The sequence below is a fragment of the Rutidosis leptorrhynchoides genome, chromosome 4 (genome assembly GCF_046630445.1).
Source record: "Rutidosis leptorrhynchoides isolate AG116_Rl617_1_P2 chromosome 4, CSIRO_AGI_Rlap_v1, whole genome shotgun sequence".
Classification (NCBI taxonomy): Eukaryota; Viridiplantae; Streptophyta; class Magnoliopsida; order Asterales; family Asteraceae; genus Rutidosis; species Rutidosis leptorrhynchoides.
The window spans coordinates 12,370,319-12,393,949 of NC_092336.1; the positions used below are offsets into that span (position 1 = coordinate 12,370,319).

The 23,631-nt window shown below is 32.5% G+C and overlaps 2 protein-coding genes across 3 annotated transcripts; both read left to right on the forward strand.

The window, feature by feature from the left end:
* The first annotated feature begins 5,959 nt into the window (after positions 1 to 5,959).
* LOC139904549 (uncharacterized) lies at positions 5,960 to 7,247 on the forward strand. The gene is made up of 4 exons (XM_071886470.1): positions 5,960 to 6,044; positions 6,147 to 6,314; positions 6,598 to 6,702; positions 6,960 to 7,247. The coding sequence occupies exons 1-4, from the start codon at positions 5,966 to 5,968 to the stop codon at positions 7,070 to 7,072; spliced, it is 465 nt and encodes a 154-aa protein (XP_071742571.1). The 5' UTR covers positions 5,960 to 5,965; the 3' UTR covers positions 7,073 to 7,247.
* Positions 7,248 to 11,057: 3,810 nt separating this feature from the next.
* On the forward strand, positions 11,058 to 23,212 carry LOC139904571 (uncharacterized). 2 transcript variants are annotated; one of them, XM_071886486.1, is made up of 8 exons: positions 11,135 to 11,188; positions 11,672 to 11,770; positions 11,872 to 12,097; positions 17,940 to 18,179; positions 21,027 to 21,138; positions 21,645 to 21,819; positions 22,451 to 22,691; positions 22,761 to 23,212. In XM_071886486.1, the coding sequence occupies exons 3-8, from the start codon at positions 11,914 to 11,916 to the stop codon at positions 23,048 to 23,050; spliced, it is 1,242 nt and encodes a 413-aa protein (XP_071742587.1). In that variant the 5' UTR covers positions 11,135 to 11,188; positions 11,672 to 11,770; positions 11,872 to 11,913; the 3' UTR covers positions 23,051 to 23,212. The 2 variants fall into 2 exon arrangements, with proteins under 2 accessions (XP_071742586.1, XP_071742587.1); XM_071886485.1 differs by lacking the exon at positions 11,672 to 11,770 and having other exon boundaries at positions 11,058 to 11,188.
* The last annotated feature ends 419 nt before the right edge of the window (positions 23,213 to 23,631 follow it).

Consider the following 23,631-nt stretch of genomic DNA (forward strand, 5'->3'; position numbering starts at 1 on the left):
GCACTATAGTCAAGGAAAGTTGTAGTCCTACATTGCTAAGGTACCTAATTGTATAAGGCACACTTAAAATGCAATCCTGGTTCTCTACAACAGCACTGCTCTGATACCAATCTGTCACACCCCCCAAAATGGACCAGGGGTAATTGTGACCAATCATATCATAACACAGTTGTATAAACGAGAACGACTCTATATGAGACTTTTTTAAATAAAACCTTTGTTAATAAAATAGCGGAAGCAGTAATACATGTTTACATTATTATTAAAATGTAAAATAAATATTTATGAACTAAAATATAATATGCGATGTGGACTCCATGCAAGCATCAAATCTATCATCACAAAGTTGGAAACAGCTAGCTCAATCATCACCTGAGACAAAACATGCTTAAAGTGTCAACCAAAAAGGTTGAGTGAAATTCACAGGTTTATAAATAATATCCAAAGTTTTAAACCGCAAGATTTAGTTTAAAGTTGACTGATATAGAAATATCAATCTAAAAGTGTTGCTGCATTTTGTAATATCGCTACTAAACAAGTTTACCCTATGACACCTTGTACTGTCAGTGTCGTGGAATCATTATTATGTAACTAAAGACCAACGGTCGAATGGTTAGAGACGTTACTCTCAATAGGCCTATTCACAATAATTAAGTTTGCATTTAAACGTAGCAATTAACGATATTACGGTAGGGATTTAGCATGAATCAAAGCATGACAACATAGTTAACAATTTAGTACTTGTGTCTAAGCGTAAAACAGTTATAAAGCAAGCATGTGTCTCACCCCAAAAGTTATAAAACAGTTATGAAACAGTAAAAAGTGGGGCTATGAAGTTCACCTTAGTAGCAGAAAAGAGTATTCCACGAAAGAATTGAACGGAAGGACGTGACCGAGATCTCAACCTAGAGATAGAATGTATGATCAGATATTGCCTAACAGACAATAGTATATAGTACTATATTGATAGTAATGGTTCACTAAAGAATTTCCATTTTCGGAAGGTTACTATTTATGGAAAGTTTCCACTTATAGTAATTTTCCAATTTTAGAAAGTTCGGGTTAATCTTTAGCAAGACGTTGTATAACTTTACTCAAACTTCGTTGCTATTAAATAAGTCAGGAATGACCAGATGTAACCGGGGGCCCAGGACTCTTGACCAGAATCTAAGTCATGGCATTCGAGATCCACAAGCTTACCCATAAATGGCAACCTAGACATCATTCACTTACGACCGTGAGTAGCGATGAAGTTCACATGAATTGTACATTATCTTTGATTAACCTTCACTTTAGGTTTATATGTCATTATATATGTTATATTATATTTATTAATGTATTAACAATTTGATTATCTTATATTATATACTATAAGTTATTATTATTAAATTAGTATAGTTATAAAATAAGTGTTTATTAATAATGTATTGTTATTAACTTACATTATAAGCATTATACTTTATTATATAGTATACTTAGTTATTAACCGTAAGTTATAATAATAATATTAATTTAGTATATGTAATATACTTATGTTAATCGAAAATCATACTAATATATGTTAATTCGAATATTAGTTCATTAAATATTATATTTATAATTTTTATAAACTTAGTTAATTATAAAATTCAGTAGGATATTTTATAAAAATAATTTTATCAAGTTTTCGTATTTATTTTCTACTTTTCTTTATATATATACTCGGTTTATATTAATCAAATTTAATTAGGTAATAAATATTAAATCGACCTAAATAAATAATTTTATATTTTTTAAAGGTTCTATATTATTTAAAAATGTTATAAAAATTATTAAATCAAATTTTATATCAAAATATTATTTATTTAATGTTTTCTAATTATTTAACCATTGTAATCGGCCTATAATTAAATAAATAGGAAAAATAATTTAAAATTAATTTTTATATTTTTTTAAAGTATATAGTGATGCTACTAATCATATAAAAATTTTATAAAAATATTTAATACATGTTTGTATTTATTTTGTATTTTCTTTATTATTTCTCTCGGTTTAGAATAATGCAAAAGTAAATTCTTTTTAAATACTAATCTTCCCATTTATTTAATTTTTATAATTTTTGCTTGTTTTTAAAAGTATAATAATCTCAAAAAAATTTATAATTATTTTTATTACTGTTTAATATTTTATTACGAATTTTATATTGTTTTTATGTTTAAATACTACATAATTCGTATTTAATTATAAATAATATTCCATAAATTATCAAAATTATTTTTATACATCATAATACTTATAATACTAATTATAACATGTAAAAATAATTTATATATATTAAATTCGAATTTTTAAAGAATATACAAAAAAATAAAAGCAATTCGATAAAAAATATAGAAAATACCCCAAGTACTTTCCCAAGTTTGTGAGAGATTTTTTTCAAAGATTTGATACAAGTTTTTATGAAATGGAAGTGGGTATTTATAGGAAAAAAATTGTTGGTGAAAAGAAAAAAATATAAATAAAATAAAGGTGCCAATTTTGACAAAAAATAAAAACATGTTAAAAATATTTTTAATAAGTTTTTGTTTTTGAAAATATTTAGTCAAAATTCATGGGCTCATTATTTAATTTATAAAAAAATCTCTTTTTTTATAAGCTAAAAATATATATATAATGATTAAAATAACTTATCATTTAATTAATAATTATGTTTCATATAGTTTTAAATATAATACGCATTAATATTAATATTAACTAAAGTTATTTTATATAATTAGTGTAAACTTTAGTTAACAAAAAGTGTCGACTAAAAATAAATATTTGATCAATGTCAAATTTAATTATATATTACGTATGGATAACAATCCTATAGTCAAATTAGTCAATTCAGGTATGGAAATATGAGGGTTGTTATAACGCACAAGTCAGGGCGAGCTAGGAGAGAGAAAAAGCTTGTTTGGATTATATTTATAGTTTAGAAACTCGTACTTTAATTTATTTGATTAATTTTGTGAGGTGTGTGATGGAGAGAGAATATGTCATTGATTTTAGTGGTGTGTGATCGGAAAGAATTGAGGTGCAAATAGAGAGAGAAAGCTAGTGTGGCGCTGATGTAACGTTCTGTCCTGGGAAGGAAGGATGTCATGGATAGGAATAGTCTAACGATACTAAAATGGTTAACTGGCGGTCATGTTGTTAAGTTATTAAATTAGGGAATTTTGAATTTGATAATTTCATTAAAATTGTTCATTAAGTATTAGAAATGTATAAATATTTTTTGATGTACAACGAGTAAAATAGACCCGGGATTTGCTGCGGACTGTTTTCGGTCGATTAACGGTCGGTGATTTTGATCGGTTAGTAATTGACTAATTGGATGTTTAAAAAATAAACGGAAAAAGAAGTTGGGAAAACAAGGGATTTAAAAAGTAAAAAAAAAAAGTTTAAAGAAAAATGTCGGATTACTAAATTACCTTCAAAGTTGGGGGTATTTACGGCAACGCCATCGTAAATGGTACCTATCTCACCATAAATAGTACTAAGATTGATAATGATAATTATACTGAAATGGCATGATGTTGGCTTCTTCTTAAGGATGTAATCTTTTGGTCATTTTCGCGTTGTCGTGTTGTAAGTGATGTTGCAGGCATATTTGTGGTTGGTTTTTCTTATTCCTTGGTGCATCTTTAGCTGCTTAAAAATGTACAATTATATTGAATATATCAATTTTGATGATAGAACTGTCGCTTATTAAAAACAGATTATAGATGGTTTCATCACAGTTGATGAATTTTAGAAAAGTTAATGAATAATGACCTTTTATAAAAGTTAGTCTCTATGCTCATCGGAAGAAAGTTATGAATGATAATTTAATAAAGTTAATGAATGACATTTGTATTTTTTTTTCCTCTCCAAATTGGCATATATTTAATGTTGCAAGTCATGAATTGTTTTTGTAAGTAGTGCCACAAGTTAATGAAATTGTTAAGTAACAGTGTTGTTTCTACAATTCCCTCCTAGCAACTTTGTATGCAATTGTTCATGTAATAATCATGTGTAATTGTAAGGTGCAAAATTAAAATAGCAATTTTTAACTTTTACCTAAAAAATATTTTATATATAATTATATTTTATTATATTATATATGTAACTATATTTTATGGGGGATGATTCTCACACACACTTTTTTGATCCTCACACACTTATTTTAACCTTTTACTCTTCTAATAATACTCAATTGGTGTGTGAGGATCAAAAAAGTGTGTGTAAGAATCATCCCCCATATTTTATATATGTAGTTTATAGTTTATGTTATATTTGGTTATATATAATATATAATTACATATTAATTATATATAAAAGTTCTTCATTATTTTACCTATAATATAATTATACATCTATGAAAAGAAAGGTCTATGAAAATATTTGTGAATAATAGTGGCCAACAATTTTTAAAAATAAAAAGTTAACTATTTCGAACGACATGTCATCCGAAATAACAACCCGAAAAGACTTATATTATTGGAGAAAAAAAAATCTAAATTAAATAAATTAACTTTTAGGAAAACATGTCGTCCCGAAAAGTTATCCGAAAAAATGTGCTTATTGGAGTCAAAAAATATTTGGAAAAAATAAATACTCCGTAAATAGTACTAATTTTCGAGCCCGGAAAGTTACCCTGAAAAAAAATCATTTTTGGAGCCAAAACGCTTTTGGAAAGAAAATAAAATAAATATATAATATCACTTTTCAGAACGACATGATATCCGAAATAGTTTAAGTTAAAATATCCGGAAAAAACGAGTTGAAAATAGTAAAATTTTGTCTTGTAACGAAAATGTCGTCCGAAAAAACGTTTTTTTAGCGGCTATGTATTTAGCCAAACTCTTTTTGAAAAAATCATCAAAAGAAAGTTGATAAATTATTATACTCCCTCCGTCCCAAAAAATAGTTCACATTACTATTTATATATGTCTCAAAATAAATGTCCCTTACTTAAAATAACACTATAATGTCATTAAAATTTTCAATTACACCATTTTTTATATATGGAAGTCAGCAATACATTTACTCACAACTTATACTCTCACTTTGTTAAGGAAACTAGTTAATTCGAATAACATATTAAATGAAGGATAAAATAAATATCTATAGTCTATATTAAAATTCTATAATGATGATGTCATTATTAGCCTAATTCATTTGTTAAGAAAAAATCAAAAAGAAAAAGAAAAAAATTTAAACATAGTGGGTGATGTCATTAATCTAAATAATTTTGAATTAAAATTAAATCTTATTAATTAATTATTATTATTAAATCTTATTAATAATTATTTTAATTATTAAAATTAAACAATTTTGAATTATTTTAATTAATTATTTTGAATTGAGTACGAGAAGGTATAAAAGCTAGACAGAAGAAAACCAATTCTAAATTTATATTTTAATTTACACTTTTAAAATAAAATGACAACTAATATTACGTAGTATCTCTTATGATTGGATGTGGATTGTTTAATATGCATTTTAGGCGTTTGATGAAATGTTCAGCTGACGAGTTTCTTAGTCGACTCTGTGATTTCACGGGTCATTAAACTAAATAACTTTAGCATTTATGTTCACTTAATACCTAAAACATTTCATTAAACTGTTTCGTTTAAACAAACCCGTGGTTCCACGGGTCATTTCACTAGTTTTAACAACATATCTTACATCCATCATTTTTTGTTATGAGACACTTTTTTCGGGACGGAGAGAGAGATTGAATTCGAATATTTTCAAGGATGGAAATCAAAACATTCAAGGTTACTTAATCCATTGACTGAATTTATCAAACACGCGGAGGGTTAGTCTTAAGTACGTGGATATTGACTTTTTATAGTCAATTACACAATAAGTTACAATTAGTTGACTGCTTTCTTATTGGATCATTACATATATAAATGAGTACGTATTACACGTACAATTAGAGCATACCAAAGATACCATGGCAACCATCAAATATGTTTTCATTTTCTTAACTCTCTCTACTTTACATGGATCTTATCATGCTCGACCTTTACATGGTATAATAATTTACACTTATAACTAAATATCAATATAAATATAATTATAATTAACGTGGTTGATAAAGAAAACTAATGATAAAGAATTTTGTTAATTTGCAGACATATCTATCCATGAAATCTTTAATCGACTATCAACGTTTCAGGCGGCAAACGTTATTCAAATGGTTACCGGCCTTGGAAAACCGCCACGACCACCAGGAGCACCACCACAAGGCCAAACGACCCTAAATCAAAATAGCGTGGTCACATCTATAGATGAGCTAACAGGTAAAGTTACGAATTTTTTCATTCACGTTACTAAAGATAAACATATATATATATATATATATATATATATATATATATATATATATATATATATATATATATATATATATATATATATATACCTGTTTCAATAAGTGTGCAATACTTTTATCAAAAATCAAATGTAAATTCTAACAATTAAAGCACATACAATCAACATAGAAATACTCCGTAGTTTTTTTTGAATTTTTATTCGTATAAAGTGGTAAATATGATTGTTTACACATATAAATTATAATTACAGAGTCTCTGTCCTTGGAAGCAAAACCAAAACCAGCACCACCTCAAGGTCAGACGACTTATGGCGTAGATAATACAAAGTCTAATAGGGATACAGAAGAAGAACAAGGTATAGTTACATACTTATGCCCCCGTTACATTAAAAGATATATCGATAAAAACGGATAAGAATTTTGTTGCTCAAACTACGTACACAGGGAGGTCAAACATTTTTACTTAAATATATGCAGCATAACCGGATAATTTCGTGACCACGCATGAATTATAATTGAATTATATATTATTAAAATTAATTATAAATATAAATATATAAAAAAGTAAGCACATATATTTTTAATTTGTGATTTGTTCTCGATCGCTTTGCAGATCTTCTGGTTACGAAACTGACTACTTCAATGGACAAGATGACAAATAATTATGACGATAAAATAGTATATCAAGTGAAGATCACTGGCACTACGACTATTTCATCATACTAAGCTTGTTTCGATCATAATTACGTCATTAGAGTGGTTAACTAACTTTTGGGGTTGGCAAAGTTGAACTTCCTCTAGCTTAAAAAATGTAGTTACTGGGAAAAATATTATTATACGTAGTATTATTTTGTAACATAAATAATGTACGTTTAATAAAGAATGTTGCTAATTTGCTACATCTCGGAGTTTGAATATTTTAATTTATGAATGTAAAATATATTTAAGCTACTTAAATATAGTAAAGAGGATTATTATGATTTAAAGATTATCAGTCCAATCAGTATTCAATTCATTTTTTTATGATCTCTAAATAATATATGGTGTTTAATAATTTAACATTCGGTGTTGAATCATTCAAACTTTACACTTAACCATTAAATTAAATTAATACGGAGTAACATTTATTAAAGACCTATGTCAAAAGGTTAACATGATATCAATTAGATTGTTAGTCAAAAATAATTATCCAACATGTTATTTTCATTAATTTATAAGTAACTTCATTGAATATAAATAATTTAGTGCTTAGTAATTCAGTTTTATCAAATGTATATGTATATATATTTAATTAAATGAGAGAAATTAGACAATTTACTATTTAATAATAGTAGCAGTTCAAAGTGTGTGGAGGCCATATACATTAAAAAATGAGCATGTCATGAGTGCATAAATGGTGGAAGGTGACAATAATTGATGGTGACACCATAATAAAATTAGACTGCATATGGTAGAAGGTGACATTGGTTAGGAGTATAGTGGGATTTGGCAGTCGATATTGGGTGTTTTATTTAGTAGGTGTGACACTTCGAATGGTTTTCAATGGACACTTTTGGTCTGTTGAGGTGTTCATGGCTACTTTCCTCACGTTTTTTTTATTTTATTTTATTTTATTTTATTTTATTTTATTACAAAAACTTTAAGACAATCAAAATCCCACCAAGAAGTACCACAAAAAACAAAGGAAAACGAAACACGGATGAGCTAATCTCGAAATCATTACTTGAAATCCCAAATCGCCTATTCAATGGACGAAAAAGCAGACAATAATCTCCTATGAGCCCGAATATGAGGATGAAAATGTTAGACTTCAGATTATGATTAGTCCTATAGTATAGCCGGACCCGTTTGTGGGTTTAGAGTTTCTAAGGTCTCTATGTAATTTCTATAAAAACCGATAAATGTAACATTATAACCTACGTGTTCTATGATCTTACATGGTATAACAGAGTCCGATCTTGAAATCTAGTCGGCCACCTTGAACTGCTGTCTCTATACCACCTTGTCACTTCTCAATTTCAACTATATCATACACTCTAAAAAAACCGATCTTCATTATGGTTCATATCTTTACGGTTTGAGTAAACTCTTCAAAATCTTTCTTTAAGCTACCTGCTAAAATTACTATTCATCGTCAAAGTTTTCCCCCCTCCTTATTATGTATACATTGTTCTTTAAAACAGGAAAAAGTCATACCGAATTTTCTCATAATTGTTGTTACATATTCCATCCTTTGTTTTTCGTTTACTTTTGAAGCAAAATCTCTTATATCTATTATTTTAATTGTTCTTCATTCTATCTTATTTTTATTTCTTTTTATTAAAAAAATCAAAAGTTCCACGCGTCTATTCTATCACCCCAATACTTTGTCATCCCATTAACTTTTTCCTTTTCTTTTCTACTCCATTATCCTTGATTCATGCCTACCTTTTTCAACCCTAATCGGGGCTAAACTGCATAGCTTGACGAGGTTCTAAACTTCGAAGAAAGGTAAAAAAAAATAAATTGTAGCGCTGAAGAACACCGTTATCGTTGATAGAAGTTGAATATGAAAGTGACACTTAATCCTTGGGCATAACAAGTCACGACGTAATAGAAAAACAAACATAACGAAAAAGGAGAAACCTTCAAGAAATATACTACTCTATAAGCGAGTATCCGTCAATTTAATGCGACAAATAAAGTAAAAAACATTCACATTTTTATATCTTTATATCAGATTTAGTTTTTCTTCCGGTCTGAATTTTCGCGATTTCGTAGTTCGAATTGCGGGGAGTGTTACACACTTACACTATAGATTATGGCTAGTCCTATTTAATATAGCCCGACCCGTTTGTGTGTTTATGGTTTCTAAGATCTCCATGTAATCTCTATAAATACCGATCAATGAAACATTATAACTGTTAATCTATAGATTATGGTTAGTTCTATCTAGTATAGACCGACCCGTTTGTGACTATGTGAGATTAGGATTCCTTTCGTTCTTTTTCTAAAATAAAGCAATATAAGCTATAAACTAGTGAAATGACCCGTGGAACCACAGGTGTGTTTAAACGAAACAGTTTAACGATATGTTTTAGGTATTAAGTGAACGTAAATGCTAAAGTCATTTAGTTTAATGACTCGTGGAACCACATAGTCCGACTAAGAAACTCGTCAGTTGAACATTGCATCAAACACCTAAAATGCATATTAAACAATCAACATCTAATCATAAGAGATAATACTGGTTGTCAATTTATTTAAAAGTGTAAATTAAAATATAAATTTATAATTTTCTTTCTGCCTAACTTTTATACCTTCTCGTACTCAATTCAAAATAATTCAATATTATTTAATTTTAATAATTAAATAATTATTAATAAGATTTAATAATAATAATAATAATTAATTAATAAGATTTAATTTTAATTTAAAATTAATTAGATTAATGACATCACCCACCATATCTAGATTTCTTTCTTTTGTTTTCTGAATTTTTTAATAAAGGAATTAACCTAATAATAACATCATCATTATAGGATTTTAATATAAGCTATATAGATATAGATAAGTTAAAATATAAACATAACAATATAAGTAACTTTAACTTTTTTAAAATAAAACATTGTCACCATAAAAATTAGTCATAACTTCTTCGGCACACTTGATTTTAATTTTTTAATATATTAATAAGAAAACTTCATCATTTGATGAAGAATTCATGCAAAATACAGGACCAATATAAGCTATGCATACAAAACAAAATGCATTGATAATATCAATGTAAAGGATTAAAGAAAATGACAAAGCAACATCTAATTAAGACTTGCGAATAAACACCCACAGGTTACAATCCTAAACATAAAATTGATGACTTGAATATAATTTGTAAAAGGAAGCCAATTTGAAAAACCTTCATCTTGATGCTCCGAATGATGTGCGACAAACACGAGAAGTGATGCTCAAAGATAGCTTTGTTTCTTGCCGTCCATATAGACCAAATGGTCGTAAGACCAATTAATCTCTAAAACTTCGAACATTAAAATTTAGTCAAAATGCCAATTCAAAGTAAACTCCGCTAAGAAGACGGTATGATTCACAAAATATTCCACCACTTGAAAAAAAGTCGTCCATAATTTAAAAGACAATCTACAATGAAAAAGCAAATGATCCACCGATTCCTCGGCTTCCAAACACCATAAGCAAAGAGTTTGGTTACTTGGGGAATAATGTTGCGAGATCTCAAAACGTGTTTAACTGGGATAGCCTTTTGAATCGCTAATCAATGGAATATCATGATTTTCGAAGCGAGCTTATTAGTCCACTCCAACTTAGCCTAGATTAAATCGTGATCATGGCCCTCGAAAAGCAGAATACACACAACTTCCACGAATGTAAACTGATCGTCAACTGCCGGAACTCAAGTAATGTAATCATTTTGAAGAGGCAAAGCAGAATCGAAATATGTGAATGAATATAACTTTCTTAACCGGTTACGAATCTCGTCGTTCAGGAGCTCGTCACCCTTAAATTTTACGCTCTAATCAGGATCCAATGTAATTGTCGCTTTTCTTTTTATTTTTATTTTTCTTTTTCTTGAAGGAATAAAAAATGCTAGGCGTAACTGCGTGGATGATCATAATTTAGAATTAGACCCTTTAAGTTTTTCATATAATGCAGTAAATAAAAATAATAATAAAATCACCCTTTTTACTTTTCCCTCTTTCTTGCATATTCTTTTCTAACAGAATTTCAGATAAGAAAATACTTTTAAAAGCCCTTGTGAAAGCTATATCGTAATTTTACCCGATCATCATTTTAAATTTATAATCATCGTTATTCTTCATTCGATCGCAATCGGTATTACTCTAATCTTCAACTCTAATTCATGTATATTACAGTATATTTTCCACGTTCTGATTGCAATTGTTAATTTCATAGGGTTTTGAGTTATTGTAAGTTTGGGCATATCATAATCATGACATCAGTAGATCAAATTTCACGTTATATGTGTAAATTTTATATATGCTCTACAATTTTATGTTTTTGGTGTTGCTGGCTACATGCTTAGGGCAACATAATTGTGGTCAAATAGTCAAACTCCAATACTTAGTATATATGTTCACAGGTTTGTATCTGAAACAGTAATTTTATCTAATCCCACGTTGAATACTATAAAAAGGAGCACTTTATACTAGTTGGTGGATTTTAATTGTTTGATGGATTTTTTATTTTTATTTTTTTGCTATGGTTTGCATTAATGTGATGATTGATGTTGTCTATCAGTTTCACTGGATACTGATTGCTGCCTATAAGATAGACTTTTTTTTTTATTTTTTTTAGGCTCGTGTATTGTGTAGGCAGACGTTTGAGACATATTTGTGCGTCGTTGAGGTGCTGCAATTATGATTCAACATTTGATTGGTCTTTTGATTTTGAAGTGTAATGTTTACATAGAGGTTCTTATGTTTTCTTTATGTGGATTAATTGTTATGGTATTTATTATATAATGATTGTGGCGATTGTTATGGTATTTGTTATAGGTTTTAGGGAGTATTGATAATTGATAAAGCAGAAAGAGAAAAATGTGGGCAGCTGGTTGCCTGGCTTCTTGCTGTGCATCCTGCGCATGCAGTGCGTGCCAATCGGTGGTGTCGGGGATTAGTCGTCGGTCTGCTCGTATTGCATACTGTGGTCTTTTTGCTCTTTCTCTGATTGTGGCTTGGATATTTAGAGAAGTTGCTGCACCACTGATGGAGAAGATCCCGTGTAAGACCTTTTGCTCTTAATCAACATTAAAGGATCTTCGTTTTTTGTTAATGTTTGGAGTTTGGCCACGGGTACTATTTTCTTTCTTGTTATGCGAAAGGAAATTTATACCAACTATTGCAACTAACAATGATTATGGAACTTGTATGTAAAAGTATTGGAGGCGGCTAAATGGACATGTTGGGTAACGTGCTGTTTACATTGAAGATACACCTTAGGATAATGGGAGGTTGTATGCATTAAATGTACACTTTGGGCTATCTTTATTTTAACCATCACTAGATAGCCCAATGGTTGGGATCCTGAGTTCCTTGCAAGAGGTCTCAGGTTCGAATCCCGTCTAGGGCGAATATTTCGTGGTGGTCAGGGATGGGATGGAAACAACCAGGGAGTAATCCTACTGGACTGCGTACATCAGAGTATGGGGTCGGATTACTCGCCCTCCCGGGTAGCCCGAACAGAGAAAACCTTCTACCTTTTACTTTTTTTTTTTTTTACCTTCTTTATCTTAATCGACCCGTTAGAGATATAACACAGGTCAGTTGACCCATTTACATATAAATGGATTAAAGTTGCCACCTCTAAGTCTTCAACAATTACGCAGAAACAATAAGAATCTCTACACGAGCTGAATCATTGTTGCATTTTCTTCGTGTCTAGATTATCACATGCTGCATGGCAAGCTGTTATGTTATTTGAAGAAATTTGGTACCAGATTATGAAGACAGAATAGTAAAATTTAAGAACAAGAACTTATTGGAAATCCTTCTCCAATTATAGAAAAACTCTTATTACAATCTCCTTATTACATCCCTATTTATAGTTGATTAACCTTATCCATTAAGTTAATCAAGTCTAGTCTAGAATAATCTAGGATAACCAAGTCTAGAATCATCTAGGATAGTCAAGTCTAGAATAAAGTAGAAAAGTCAAGGAAGAAGCAAAATTGAAAACAATGACGGCTAGCCCACTTGTTATCCGTTCACATGTTCCACCTCCTCAAATCCATTTGAGATATAATTTCACAAAATAAACCTCTAACTATTACTTTATGTCAAGATTGGTCCAACAATCACCCCCCCAATCTTGACCTTGAGTAATCATTTATTTCTTTGAGTCTTCAATCCTTTGAACCCCAAGAATCTCTCTCATTTCAGCAAACTTTAACTTCGGCAATGCTTTTGTAAGAATATCAGCCCGTTGTTGATCCCTACTGATGTATTCAACTTTAATCTTCTCGTTTTCAACACACTCTCGTATGAAATGATACCGTGTGTCGATATGCTTATTTCTTCCATGAAATACCGGATTTTTCATCAATGATATTGCTGACTTATTATCAACTTTGATCACAACTTGTTCTTCTTTTCTTCCAGTTATTTCAGCTAAGAGTCCCCTTAACCATATTGCTTGACAAGCTGCTGCAGTAGCAGCCATAAATTCTGCTTCGCAGGATGATAAGGCCACTGTTTGTTGTTTTTGTGAATTCCAAGCAATAGGTCCATCATCAAAGTAGAACACTAATCCAGTAGTACCCTTTCCATCATCTGGGTCCACCGAGAAGCTGCTGTCACTAAATCCAAGTAGGTTATTGCTACCATTCCTTCGATAGTGAATACCCAGGTCTATTGTTCCTTTCAAGTACCTGAGAATTTGCTTAACAGCTTGAAGATGAGTAATTTTAGGAGTTTGCATATACCTACTTGCATATCCCACCGAGTATGCAAGATCCGGCCGTGTATGAGTTAAATACCGAAGGCATCCAATTGTTTTTCGGTATTCAGTTGCATCAACACATTTGCTGCCATCATCTTTCATCAACTTCAGACCTGGTCCCATTGGATATTTGGTGGAATTGCACTCCCACATTCCTGCTTCCTCTAGGATTCTTTTAGCATATCTTGATTGATGAATTTTTATTCCATCTATGCCTTGTATTACTTCGAGTCCGAGATAATAAGAAAGTAAGCCCAGATCACTCATCTCGAATTTATCTTCCATTTGCCTTTTGAATTGTTTGATTTTCTCCTGGTTATTACCCGTTACAATCAAATCATCAACATAAATTCCTACCAAAAGTGATCCTTCTTGTGTTCTTTTTGTGTATACAGCTTGTTCAAGCTTACACCTTCGAAATCCATATTCCTTTAGAACTCCATCTAATTTTGTATTCCAAGTACGTGGGGCTTGCTTCAGGCCATAGAGAGCCTTTGACAGTCTGTACACCTTTTGTTCCTTTCCCTTTATCACAAAACCTTCCGGTTGAGATACGAAGACTTCTTCCTTGAGGTCACCGTGTAGAAATGTTGTTTTAACATCTAGGTGATGAACATCCCACCCTCTTTGGGCTGCCAAAGCTAGAATAAGTCTAACAGTCTCAAGTCTAGCTACGGGTGCGAATACCTCGTCAAAGTCTACACCATGTGTCTGGATGTAGCCTTTGGCAACTAGCCGTGCTTTATGACGTGTGACATTTCCTTTTGCATCTCTTTTAATTTTGTATACCCATTTTAGTCCAATAGGTCGGTGTCCTTGGAGTAGATCCATTAACTCCCAAGTATTATTCCTTTCAATGGAAGCTATTTCACCTTCCATAGCTTGCTGCCATTCTTTATATCTTGTAGCTTCCCTGAAATTTGTTGGTTCTCCTTCAGTAAGAAGAAGATCATATACATCACTTTGATTTTTCCAACCTCGTGGTGGTGTATCATCATATGTCTCCTCTTCTGCCATAGATGGATCTGACTCATTGACTGTATCTGTCGGGAGACGAGACAGCATAGGTCCTCGTTGTTTTACTGTTGTTTCAGGACTGCTAACATCAGAATGGGTTATGCTTTCCTCATTGGTCGATCTTCCTTGACTTGAGAAGTTGCTGCTTTGTGGGCTATATGAGCTACTTGGGCTGCCTGGTTCAGTAGGCCCATTTTCGGAATTTTGATCAGCCGAGAAAACTCCACCGGGGTTTATATGTATCACGAATTCTCCTTTGTGATTAGGTTCTTGATTGTTTTCTACTCCGGAATGCCAATCCCATTTGCGTGCTTCATCAAATTTCACATCTCGACTGATTACTATTTTCATCTTCTCGGGATCATACATACGATGTGCCTTAGTTCCTGGTTCAGTTCCTTAATAAACCATAGGAATACTTTTGTCATCAAGTTTTTTTACTTGATCTGAAGGTACTTTCACATATCCAACACATCCAAACACCCGTAAATGATCAAGATTTGGTCTTCTTCCTTTTAAAGCCTCATATGGTGTTTGATTTTTCAGAATCTTCGTGGGCAACCTGTTTAGAATATAAACCGAGTGACGTACTGCTTCAGCCCAGAGACTTTGTGGCATATCCATTGCTTTAAGAATACTCCTTGTTGTGCTCATCACTGTTCGATTTCGCCTTTCAACGATACCATTCTGCTGTGGCGTGTAAGGTGCAGTCAACTGTCTTGTGATTCCAGCATAATCACAATATTGATTGAACTCGTTGGATGTAAATTCTCCTCCCCGATCAGTTCTAAGGACCTTTATTTTCCTTCCATATTGATTTTCAGCAATTGCCTTGAATTTCTTGAATTGCTCAAATGCCTCTCCTTTGATTTTTAACATGAAAGACCACATAAACATGCTGTGATCATCAACAATCAGCATAACGTACTTGTTTCCCGCTTGGGTGGCAGGGGATATGGGTCCGCACAGGTCTGCATAAACCTGTTCCAGTAGATTTTGGGCTCTAAAAGTCGTCTGGACAGGAAAACTTTGTCGTGAATGTTTCCCTGCTAAACATGCTTCACACATCTGTGTAGGGTGATCAATAACCGGCGTCCCTAGCTGCTTTATTGTATCAAAGTTCACATGACCGAGACGGGCATGCCACAACCATGCTGGATCATCAATCTTGGCATGTAAACAGATTGGTGTCCCAACCTCGAGATTAATTTTATACAACCGATTAGGGGACCTTTGAACCTTCATTAGCAGCGATCCATCTACCTCAAACATATACAAGAAACCATGTTTGATCAAGATTACACAACCCCCTTCTTCAGCTTGCCCAAGACTAAATATGTTAGTTTTTAAGTATGGGATATAAAGTATGTCGGTCAACAAACGTTGTTCACCATTCTTACATGTTAAAAGAATAGATCCTCTTCCTTCTATATCCACACACGAGTTATCCCCAAATCTCACTGTACCACCAATATCCGTATCAAGTTTTGAAAACAGTCCTTTGTTTCCTGTCATGTGGTTTGTTGCTCCAGTATCTAAGTACCACATATTTTCTCCACCATCATGTGACTCATACTTTGCTGGAAAAACTTTCTTTTCACTTAGATGAATTACTTCCTTCTCGCTTCTTTGATTGGCTACGGACATCAATAGTGCAGGTCTGTCATCATTAGCCACTGGTAGTTCGGTTGATCTAGCTTGAGTCAAATTTACTTGTTCTCTTTTCTTTCGTGTTGGACAATCCGATGAGAAGTGTCCAAATGCATCACATCGAAAACACTGCAGCTTGGATCGATCTTTAGTTAAGTTTTCAGTTGTTTGTCTACCAGCAAAAAAGTTTTGTCCGCGGCCTGAACCCCTTCCTCGACCACCAAACTGTCCATGACCTCGGCCCCTACCCCGGGTGTCTTGGCCATTCCCTCGACCTCGACCAAAGTTGTTTTCCCTTTTCTTCCTTGAGTCCCATCCTTCATAGGACAACAGAAGTTGGTCATGGCTGTTATTTGTAGTCTTTAGACTGGTTCGTTCTTCGTAAGCTTTTAGCCTACCCACAACTTCCTGGAATTTCACCGTTTTGAGATCAACCAGTTGTTCGATAGTGGCTGCCATATTTAAGAATTTTTCTGGTATCGCAGTTAATATTTTTCTCACCAACGTGGTTTCCTCAATGACGGTTCCAAGTGCAGCTGATTTTGAGGCAATTCCAGAAAGTTTTGCTGCAAAATCATCAATTTTTTCATTATCTTTCATCCTTGCTGCTTCAAATTCAGCTTTAAGAGTTTGAAGCCTAGCCTCCATTACTCGTTCAACTCCAAGGTGACGGGTCTTGATTGCATCCCAGATTTCCTTCGCATAGGTGCAACTTGCAACTTGAAGAATCAAGTCTTCAGGTAAAGACTGATACAGATAAGCGATTGCAGCATTATCCTTTTTCTGATCGACATCAGTTCCAGGTTCAATTGATTCCCAGATTCCATGTGCCTTAAAAATCGCTTTGATCCTAAGCAACCAGATGGGATAATTGGTCGCAGTTAGGATAGGGCACTGGAACGTAAGATGACTGGTATCCTTGATTGCATCCGCGGTATTGATAATATCTCCCATGAATCTGGTCTTCGATCGACGCTCGTATTTTTCTGTCTTAGAATCTGGTGATTGATCTAGTCCTTTTGATCAACAACACGATCCCTTTTGTAACTCAGCTCTGATACCAATTGAAGAAATTTGGTACCAGATTATGAAGACAGAATAGTAAAATTTAAGAATAAGAACTTATTGGAAATCCTTCTCCAATTATAGAAAAACTCTTATTACAATCTCCTTATTACATCCCTATTTATAGTTGATTAACCTTATCCATTAAGTTAATCAAGTCTAGTCTAGAATAATCTAGGATAACCAAGTCTAGAATCATCTAGGATAGTCAAGTCTAGAATAAAGTAGAAAAGTCAAGGAAGAAGCAAAATTGAAAACAATGACGGCTAGCCCACTTGTTATCCGTTCACATGTTCCACCTCCTCAAATCCATTTGAGATATAATTTCACAAAATAAACCTCTAACTATTACTTTATGTCAAGATTGGTCCAACATTATTTGCTATTGATGCAGGGATTAATCACTTTTATGAAACACCCGATAGGGAGTGGTTCGAGACTGATGCTGTCTTGCGAGTTAGTTTGGGGAACTTCTTGTTTTTCTTAATTCTTTCTCTTATAATGGTTGGGGTGAAAAATCAAAAAGACCCACGTGATAGTTTGCACCATGGTGGATGGATGATGAAAGTCATTTGTTGGTGTCTTCTCGTTATCCTTATGTTTTTCGTCCCAAATGAGATAATCAGCTTTTATGGTAAGCTGTTCCATCTATGTTTTCTCGGGTCATTTTTTATTTCCTTCTCTGTTATATCTGTGGTAATTTCATCTGAATATAGTAAAATCTTAATGCCGTTTTATTTTTGTATATCTTAGCGATATGCGTTTTGACTATAATGTCAGGTGTTGCGTGCCATATAAGAGTGTCTGCATTTGTGCCTTTGAACTGATTATCTGACCATCAGTTTCTAGTATTTGGATCAACAGCTTCTGCTTATGCTCACATTGATGTATATGATTAGTTTTGATTAGTTTTCTTTAGCTGTAGCTACAGTATAACTAATAATCCATGAGTGCAATGTAGTAGTTATTTACCCTTTTCTTAACCTAATATGAGATATCTTTCCATTTCTCAAACAGTCTACTTTTTCACACACACACACACACACACCATTTTGGTAAATGCATCTGATTATATTTAAAGTGAATGGAATTTGCATGATTATTATGTACCCGTGTATGATCATTACAACCTTAAACAACCTAAGTGCACCCAAATACTGCTTCGCATTACCCTTTTATTGCTGCTGATTATGTGATGACTATTCAGTATAACCTTGGAATCGGAAGCATTATCGACAAGCTAAGAGAAGAACGACTTCGATGGTTTGGGCATGTGATGAGGCGACCACGAACTGCCCCGGTTAGGAGAGTCGAGGCACTCACGGTCGACGGCGTAAGGAGAAGGGGTAGACCTACTCGGAGGTGGGTGGATAGACTAAGGCTCGACATGAAGGAGCTTTTGTTGACTGAGGACATGACTTCTGATAGGAATGCATGGAGGGCTAGAATAAGAATAGTCGAGTAGGGTGCGTATATTATTATTATTATTATTATTATTATTATTAGTGCTTTTCTACTACTACTATTATTATTATTATTATTATTATTATTATTATTATTATTATTATTTTTATTATATTATTATTTGTATTGTGTATTAGCAATATTATTTCTTGTATCATTATTATTATTATTATTATTATTATTATTATTTATTATTGTTATTATTATTATGAATACTTTCACTATTTTTGTACTCAGTATTATTATAATCTTTTACTATTACTACTATTAACATTACTACTTACCATTATTAGCATATTACTATTACTATTTCTTATTATTAGTATTAGTATTATCAATATTAATACTATTACTATTTCTATTAATTATTAGTTACTGATACTATTATTTGTACTACTAGTACTTTCTTCCTTATTATCTTTATGTACTATTTGTATTATTATTATATCAGTATGTTTTTTTTGTATGTTTGTGTATGTATGCATGCTTGTTTGTTTGTTCGTATGTATGTACGAATGTCTACGGATGTTTATATGTATGTAGGTTTTTGGAATGTATGTATTTATGCTTATGTTTGTAGGTATGCTTTTTGTTCGCAGGTATACAAAGATGGACGTATGCTTATGTATCTTCTTTCTTAGTGATCTATGTATGTATGATGTAGGTTTTATAGGTATGTTTGTTTTTGCATGCATGTATATGCTTTTGTATGTATCTACGTATGTATGATGTATGATGTATGATGTTTGTTTATGCTTCTATGTATGTATGAAGTATGATGTTTGTTTTTGCATGTATGTATGTATGTATGAGGTAGGTTTATAGGTCTATGTATGGACGTATGCTTTTGTTTGTAGGTATGTTTGTTTTTGCATGTATGTATACGCTTTTGTAAGTATGTATGTATGTATGTATGTATGTATGTATGTATGTATGTATGTATGTATGTATGGATGTATGTATGTAAATAATTATGTATATATGTAATATGTATGCTTATGTAGGTGTGCATGGTATGTATGTACGTATGTATGTATGTGCGTATGTGTACGGATGTATGTAGGCATGCGTATGTGTGTATGTACGAATATGTATGTATGCATGCTTGTATGTATGTATGTATGTATGTATGTATGATTTTGGTGCTTCGCATCGTTCGGTGCATCTTGGGGCTATTATGGCTGAGGACGACCCTCTTTGCTCGTGAGCTTGGTTGGTTCCCTTTAGTTGTGTGTCTTCGGGGATGTCTACCGTAAAGGTGCATGAGTGGTGTTTGGTTTGTTAAGGGTGGTTGGCTCTTTGCTTTTGCAACAACTTCCACCTGGCATGCCTTTCGAGTTTTTTTGGCTCAATTTATTGAGGCAACAACAAGCGTCGATATAGTGGCGTCTTAACTGCCGCTTTGAGCCTAAATTGATTTTCAGGCAGCATTTAAAACCCATGGAAATTTGATTAAACCATTTCCATGGAGTCTCTTTTTCTTTTCATTTTATTTATTTAAACCTTTTTTTTTTTTTTTTTTTAGCCGGAGGTCCCCACGGAAGCAATCTCTCTGCCCTGGAGTAGAGAGGGGATGACTTTTTCTTCCTATGGGCCTCGACTCATGGTTAAAGAAACGACTTCTCTCTTACTCTACGGTAGAGGAAGGATTGTCTACATCTCACCTCCCCCATACCTCGCATGTGCGGGATTGGGTATTGTTGTTGTTGTTGTTATTCAGTATAACATAATTACCGTGTGGCATACATTCAGACACCTTGTACAAATACCAATCTACGATTTAAGGCTTTATCCCAGAATATAATTTATGAAGGGGCAACTTATGTGGATAAACAATGAAAGATTACCTGAAATTTCCTTCTATTAGTCCGGTTGTGGTTGATGTTTAGCAAAGTATTAAGCTTTCTGTGGAGCCTCCAAGTATCTTACTAGGGCATAATTTCCGTTTGCTCTCAATATGTACGATACATTACTTTTGGATATCTTACCATACATCATTTGTGAATTGTGAATGCAGAGTCGACATCGAAAATTGGCTCCGGGTTATTTCTCCTTGTCCAGGTTGTGCTCTTGTTGGACTTTGTCCATAGTTGGAATGACAAATGGGTTGCATATGATGAGCAGTTCTGGTAAGCTCTAACCATCTCCTTTCTTGAAATACACATGTTCAAACCTTTCGCGTAGGGGTGGCAGTTTTGACTCAGTTACTTATGAATGGGTTGGTTTCGGTTATGCTTTATCTGTAATGGGTCAAATTGTTAGAACAATTGGCAGTTTAAGAGGAAACGGGTCGAAAGGCTCGAAAGTCTCATGTATTTTTATATAATGTCTATAATATTCTATATCAATTTAGAGAAATGCCATGGTTACAAAAGGATGTATACGGAAATAGTTTTAAAATGATTTTTCATCATCATTGGTTTACTTGTTCCCACTCTTCTTTCTCTAACCAATATTTGAATGATGACAAATCACATTGTATCTAAAATTTTGTGAATTTATTGTAATTATAACATTTCTCAATTACTTATTCGAAATAGTGTATGTGTATATATATTTTTTGTCTAGAGAATTAAACAAGTTATGTTGTTTACTTGGTTCAATCTATTTTTAATTGTACAATAATTTATAACAGGTATGCAGCCTTGCTTGTCGTCTCACTTGTGTGTTATGTTGCAACATTCTCGTTCTCGGGACTTCTGTTCTATTTGTTTACTCCATCTGGACAGGACTGTGGCCTCAATACTTTCTTTATTGTGATGACTCTCATTCTTGTGTTCGTGTTTGCTATTATCACTTTGCATCCTACAGTAAGTTTTTAAATCCCTCCCAACTCCTTGTAAAAAAATAAAGTTTTCTCACACTTACTAATCACTACTAATAATGCCAAATTAGATAATTTTAATGTTATGATAAATTCTTTATTCAATTTAGCATTTTGACTCTACTAATAATGCCAAATTAGATAATTTTGATGTTGTGATAAATTCTTTATTCAATTTAGCATTTTGACTAGAGTCTAGTAGATATGTAAAAATTGACACATTTCCTTACATAAGGGTCCCAAAGAGCATTTTTAGTGTGCACAACCTTCTATTTGCAAATTTTGATAAAATTGTTCTGTAGTCATATATGAGTCTAAATATCTGTAACTTAATTAATCAAGTCGAACAAAAGGTTGCTTGAGTCAGCCCGAACCTTCATGTTAAGAAGTCAGACAAGCGGTTTCTGTATGTTGATATGTGGTAGCTACAAATGACCTGTTTTGACTCAAACCTATTTTCCCCCCAAATAAACCCGCCTGGTTGCCACCTTCCCTTAGCAGACACATGATGTTACCATCTTCAAGTGCACAGTGACATGTACACATGGCTAATTTATACTACTTTTTCGTTTGAATTTAGTAATTTTCACTTTACAAACTCCGTTGATTTGCATTAGGTGAGTGGGAGCATTCTGCCAGCATCTGTTATTTCATTGTACTGCATGTATCTTTGCTATAGTGGACTTGTAAGTGAACCAAGGGATTATGCTTGCAATGGTCTCCACAAGCATTCAAAAGCTGTTAACACCGGCACACTTACTGTTGGGTTGCTCACAACTGTCCTCTCAGTTGTTTACTCTGCTGTCCGAGCTGGATCTTCTACTACTTTGCTTTCCCCTCCCGACTCACCTCGTGCAGGTAAACTCATAATATACTAGTTGACAGTTGTTTACTCCAATATTCCTAACTTCTGTTTCTGTATTTCAGGTGGTGAAAAACCACTTCTACCCTTGGACAAAAGAGACGAACATGAAGAGAAAGAAAACAATAAACCTGTTTCATATTCGTATTCTTTCTTCCACATTATCTTCTCCCTTGCCAGCATGTACTCCGCAATGCTTCTTACAGGGTGGTCAACTTCGGTTGGGGAAAGTGGCAGGTTGGTCGATGTTGGATGGCCATCAGTGTGGGTCCGTATTATAACTTCATGGGCAACTGCAGGTTTGTTCATTTGGTCAATGGTTGCACCTCATCTATTTCCGGATAGGGAATTTTAAGCCAAATTGGAAATTTACACTGTTGGAGGTTCTTAGTAATGCAGTAGTAAATATGTATGTATTTGATTGCTTTTCTATTGTTATTGTATGGATTATGCTTGAAGTCCGTTTTCTAATATTCGTGTGTGAATAAATATCTTAAAATTTAATGAACTTGCTTGTTATATATGCGATAGCTCTTCTAGTTATTATATCTATGTTATAATTCAGTAGGTTTATAACTAGCTTTAGTGACGTGTTATAATTCAGTAGGCTTATAAATACCTTTAGTGACGTGTTATAATTCAGTATGCTTATAACTACCTTTAGTGACGTGATTTTTGACTGTGGACTATTGATAATTATTAGAAGATATATATATATATATATATATATATATATATATATATATATATATATATATATATATATATATATATATATATATATATATATATATATATATATATAGAGAGAGAGAGAGAGAGAGAGAGTATATATGAAATATATATATCATTCAAGCAAGTTACATGATTACATTTGATGTGGTATTTATAATACATGATTTACTGTACATTATTTGACTTATAATTAGGAGTAGC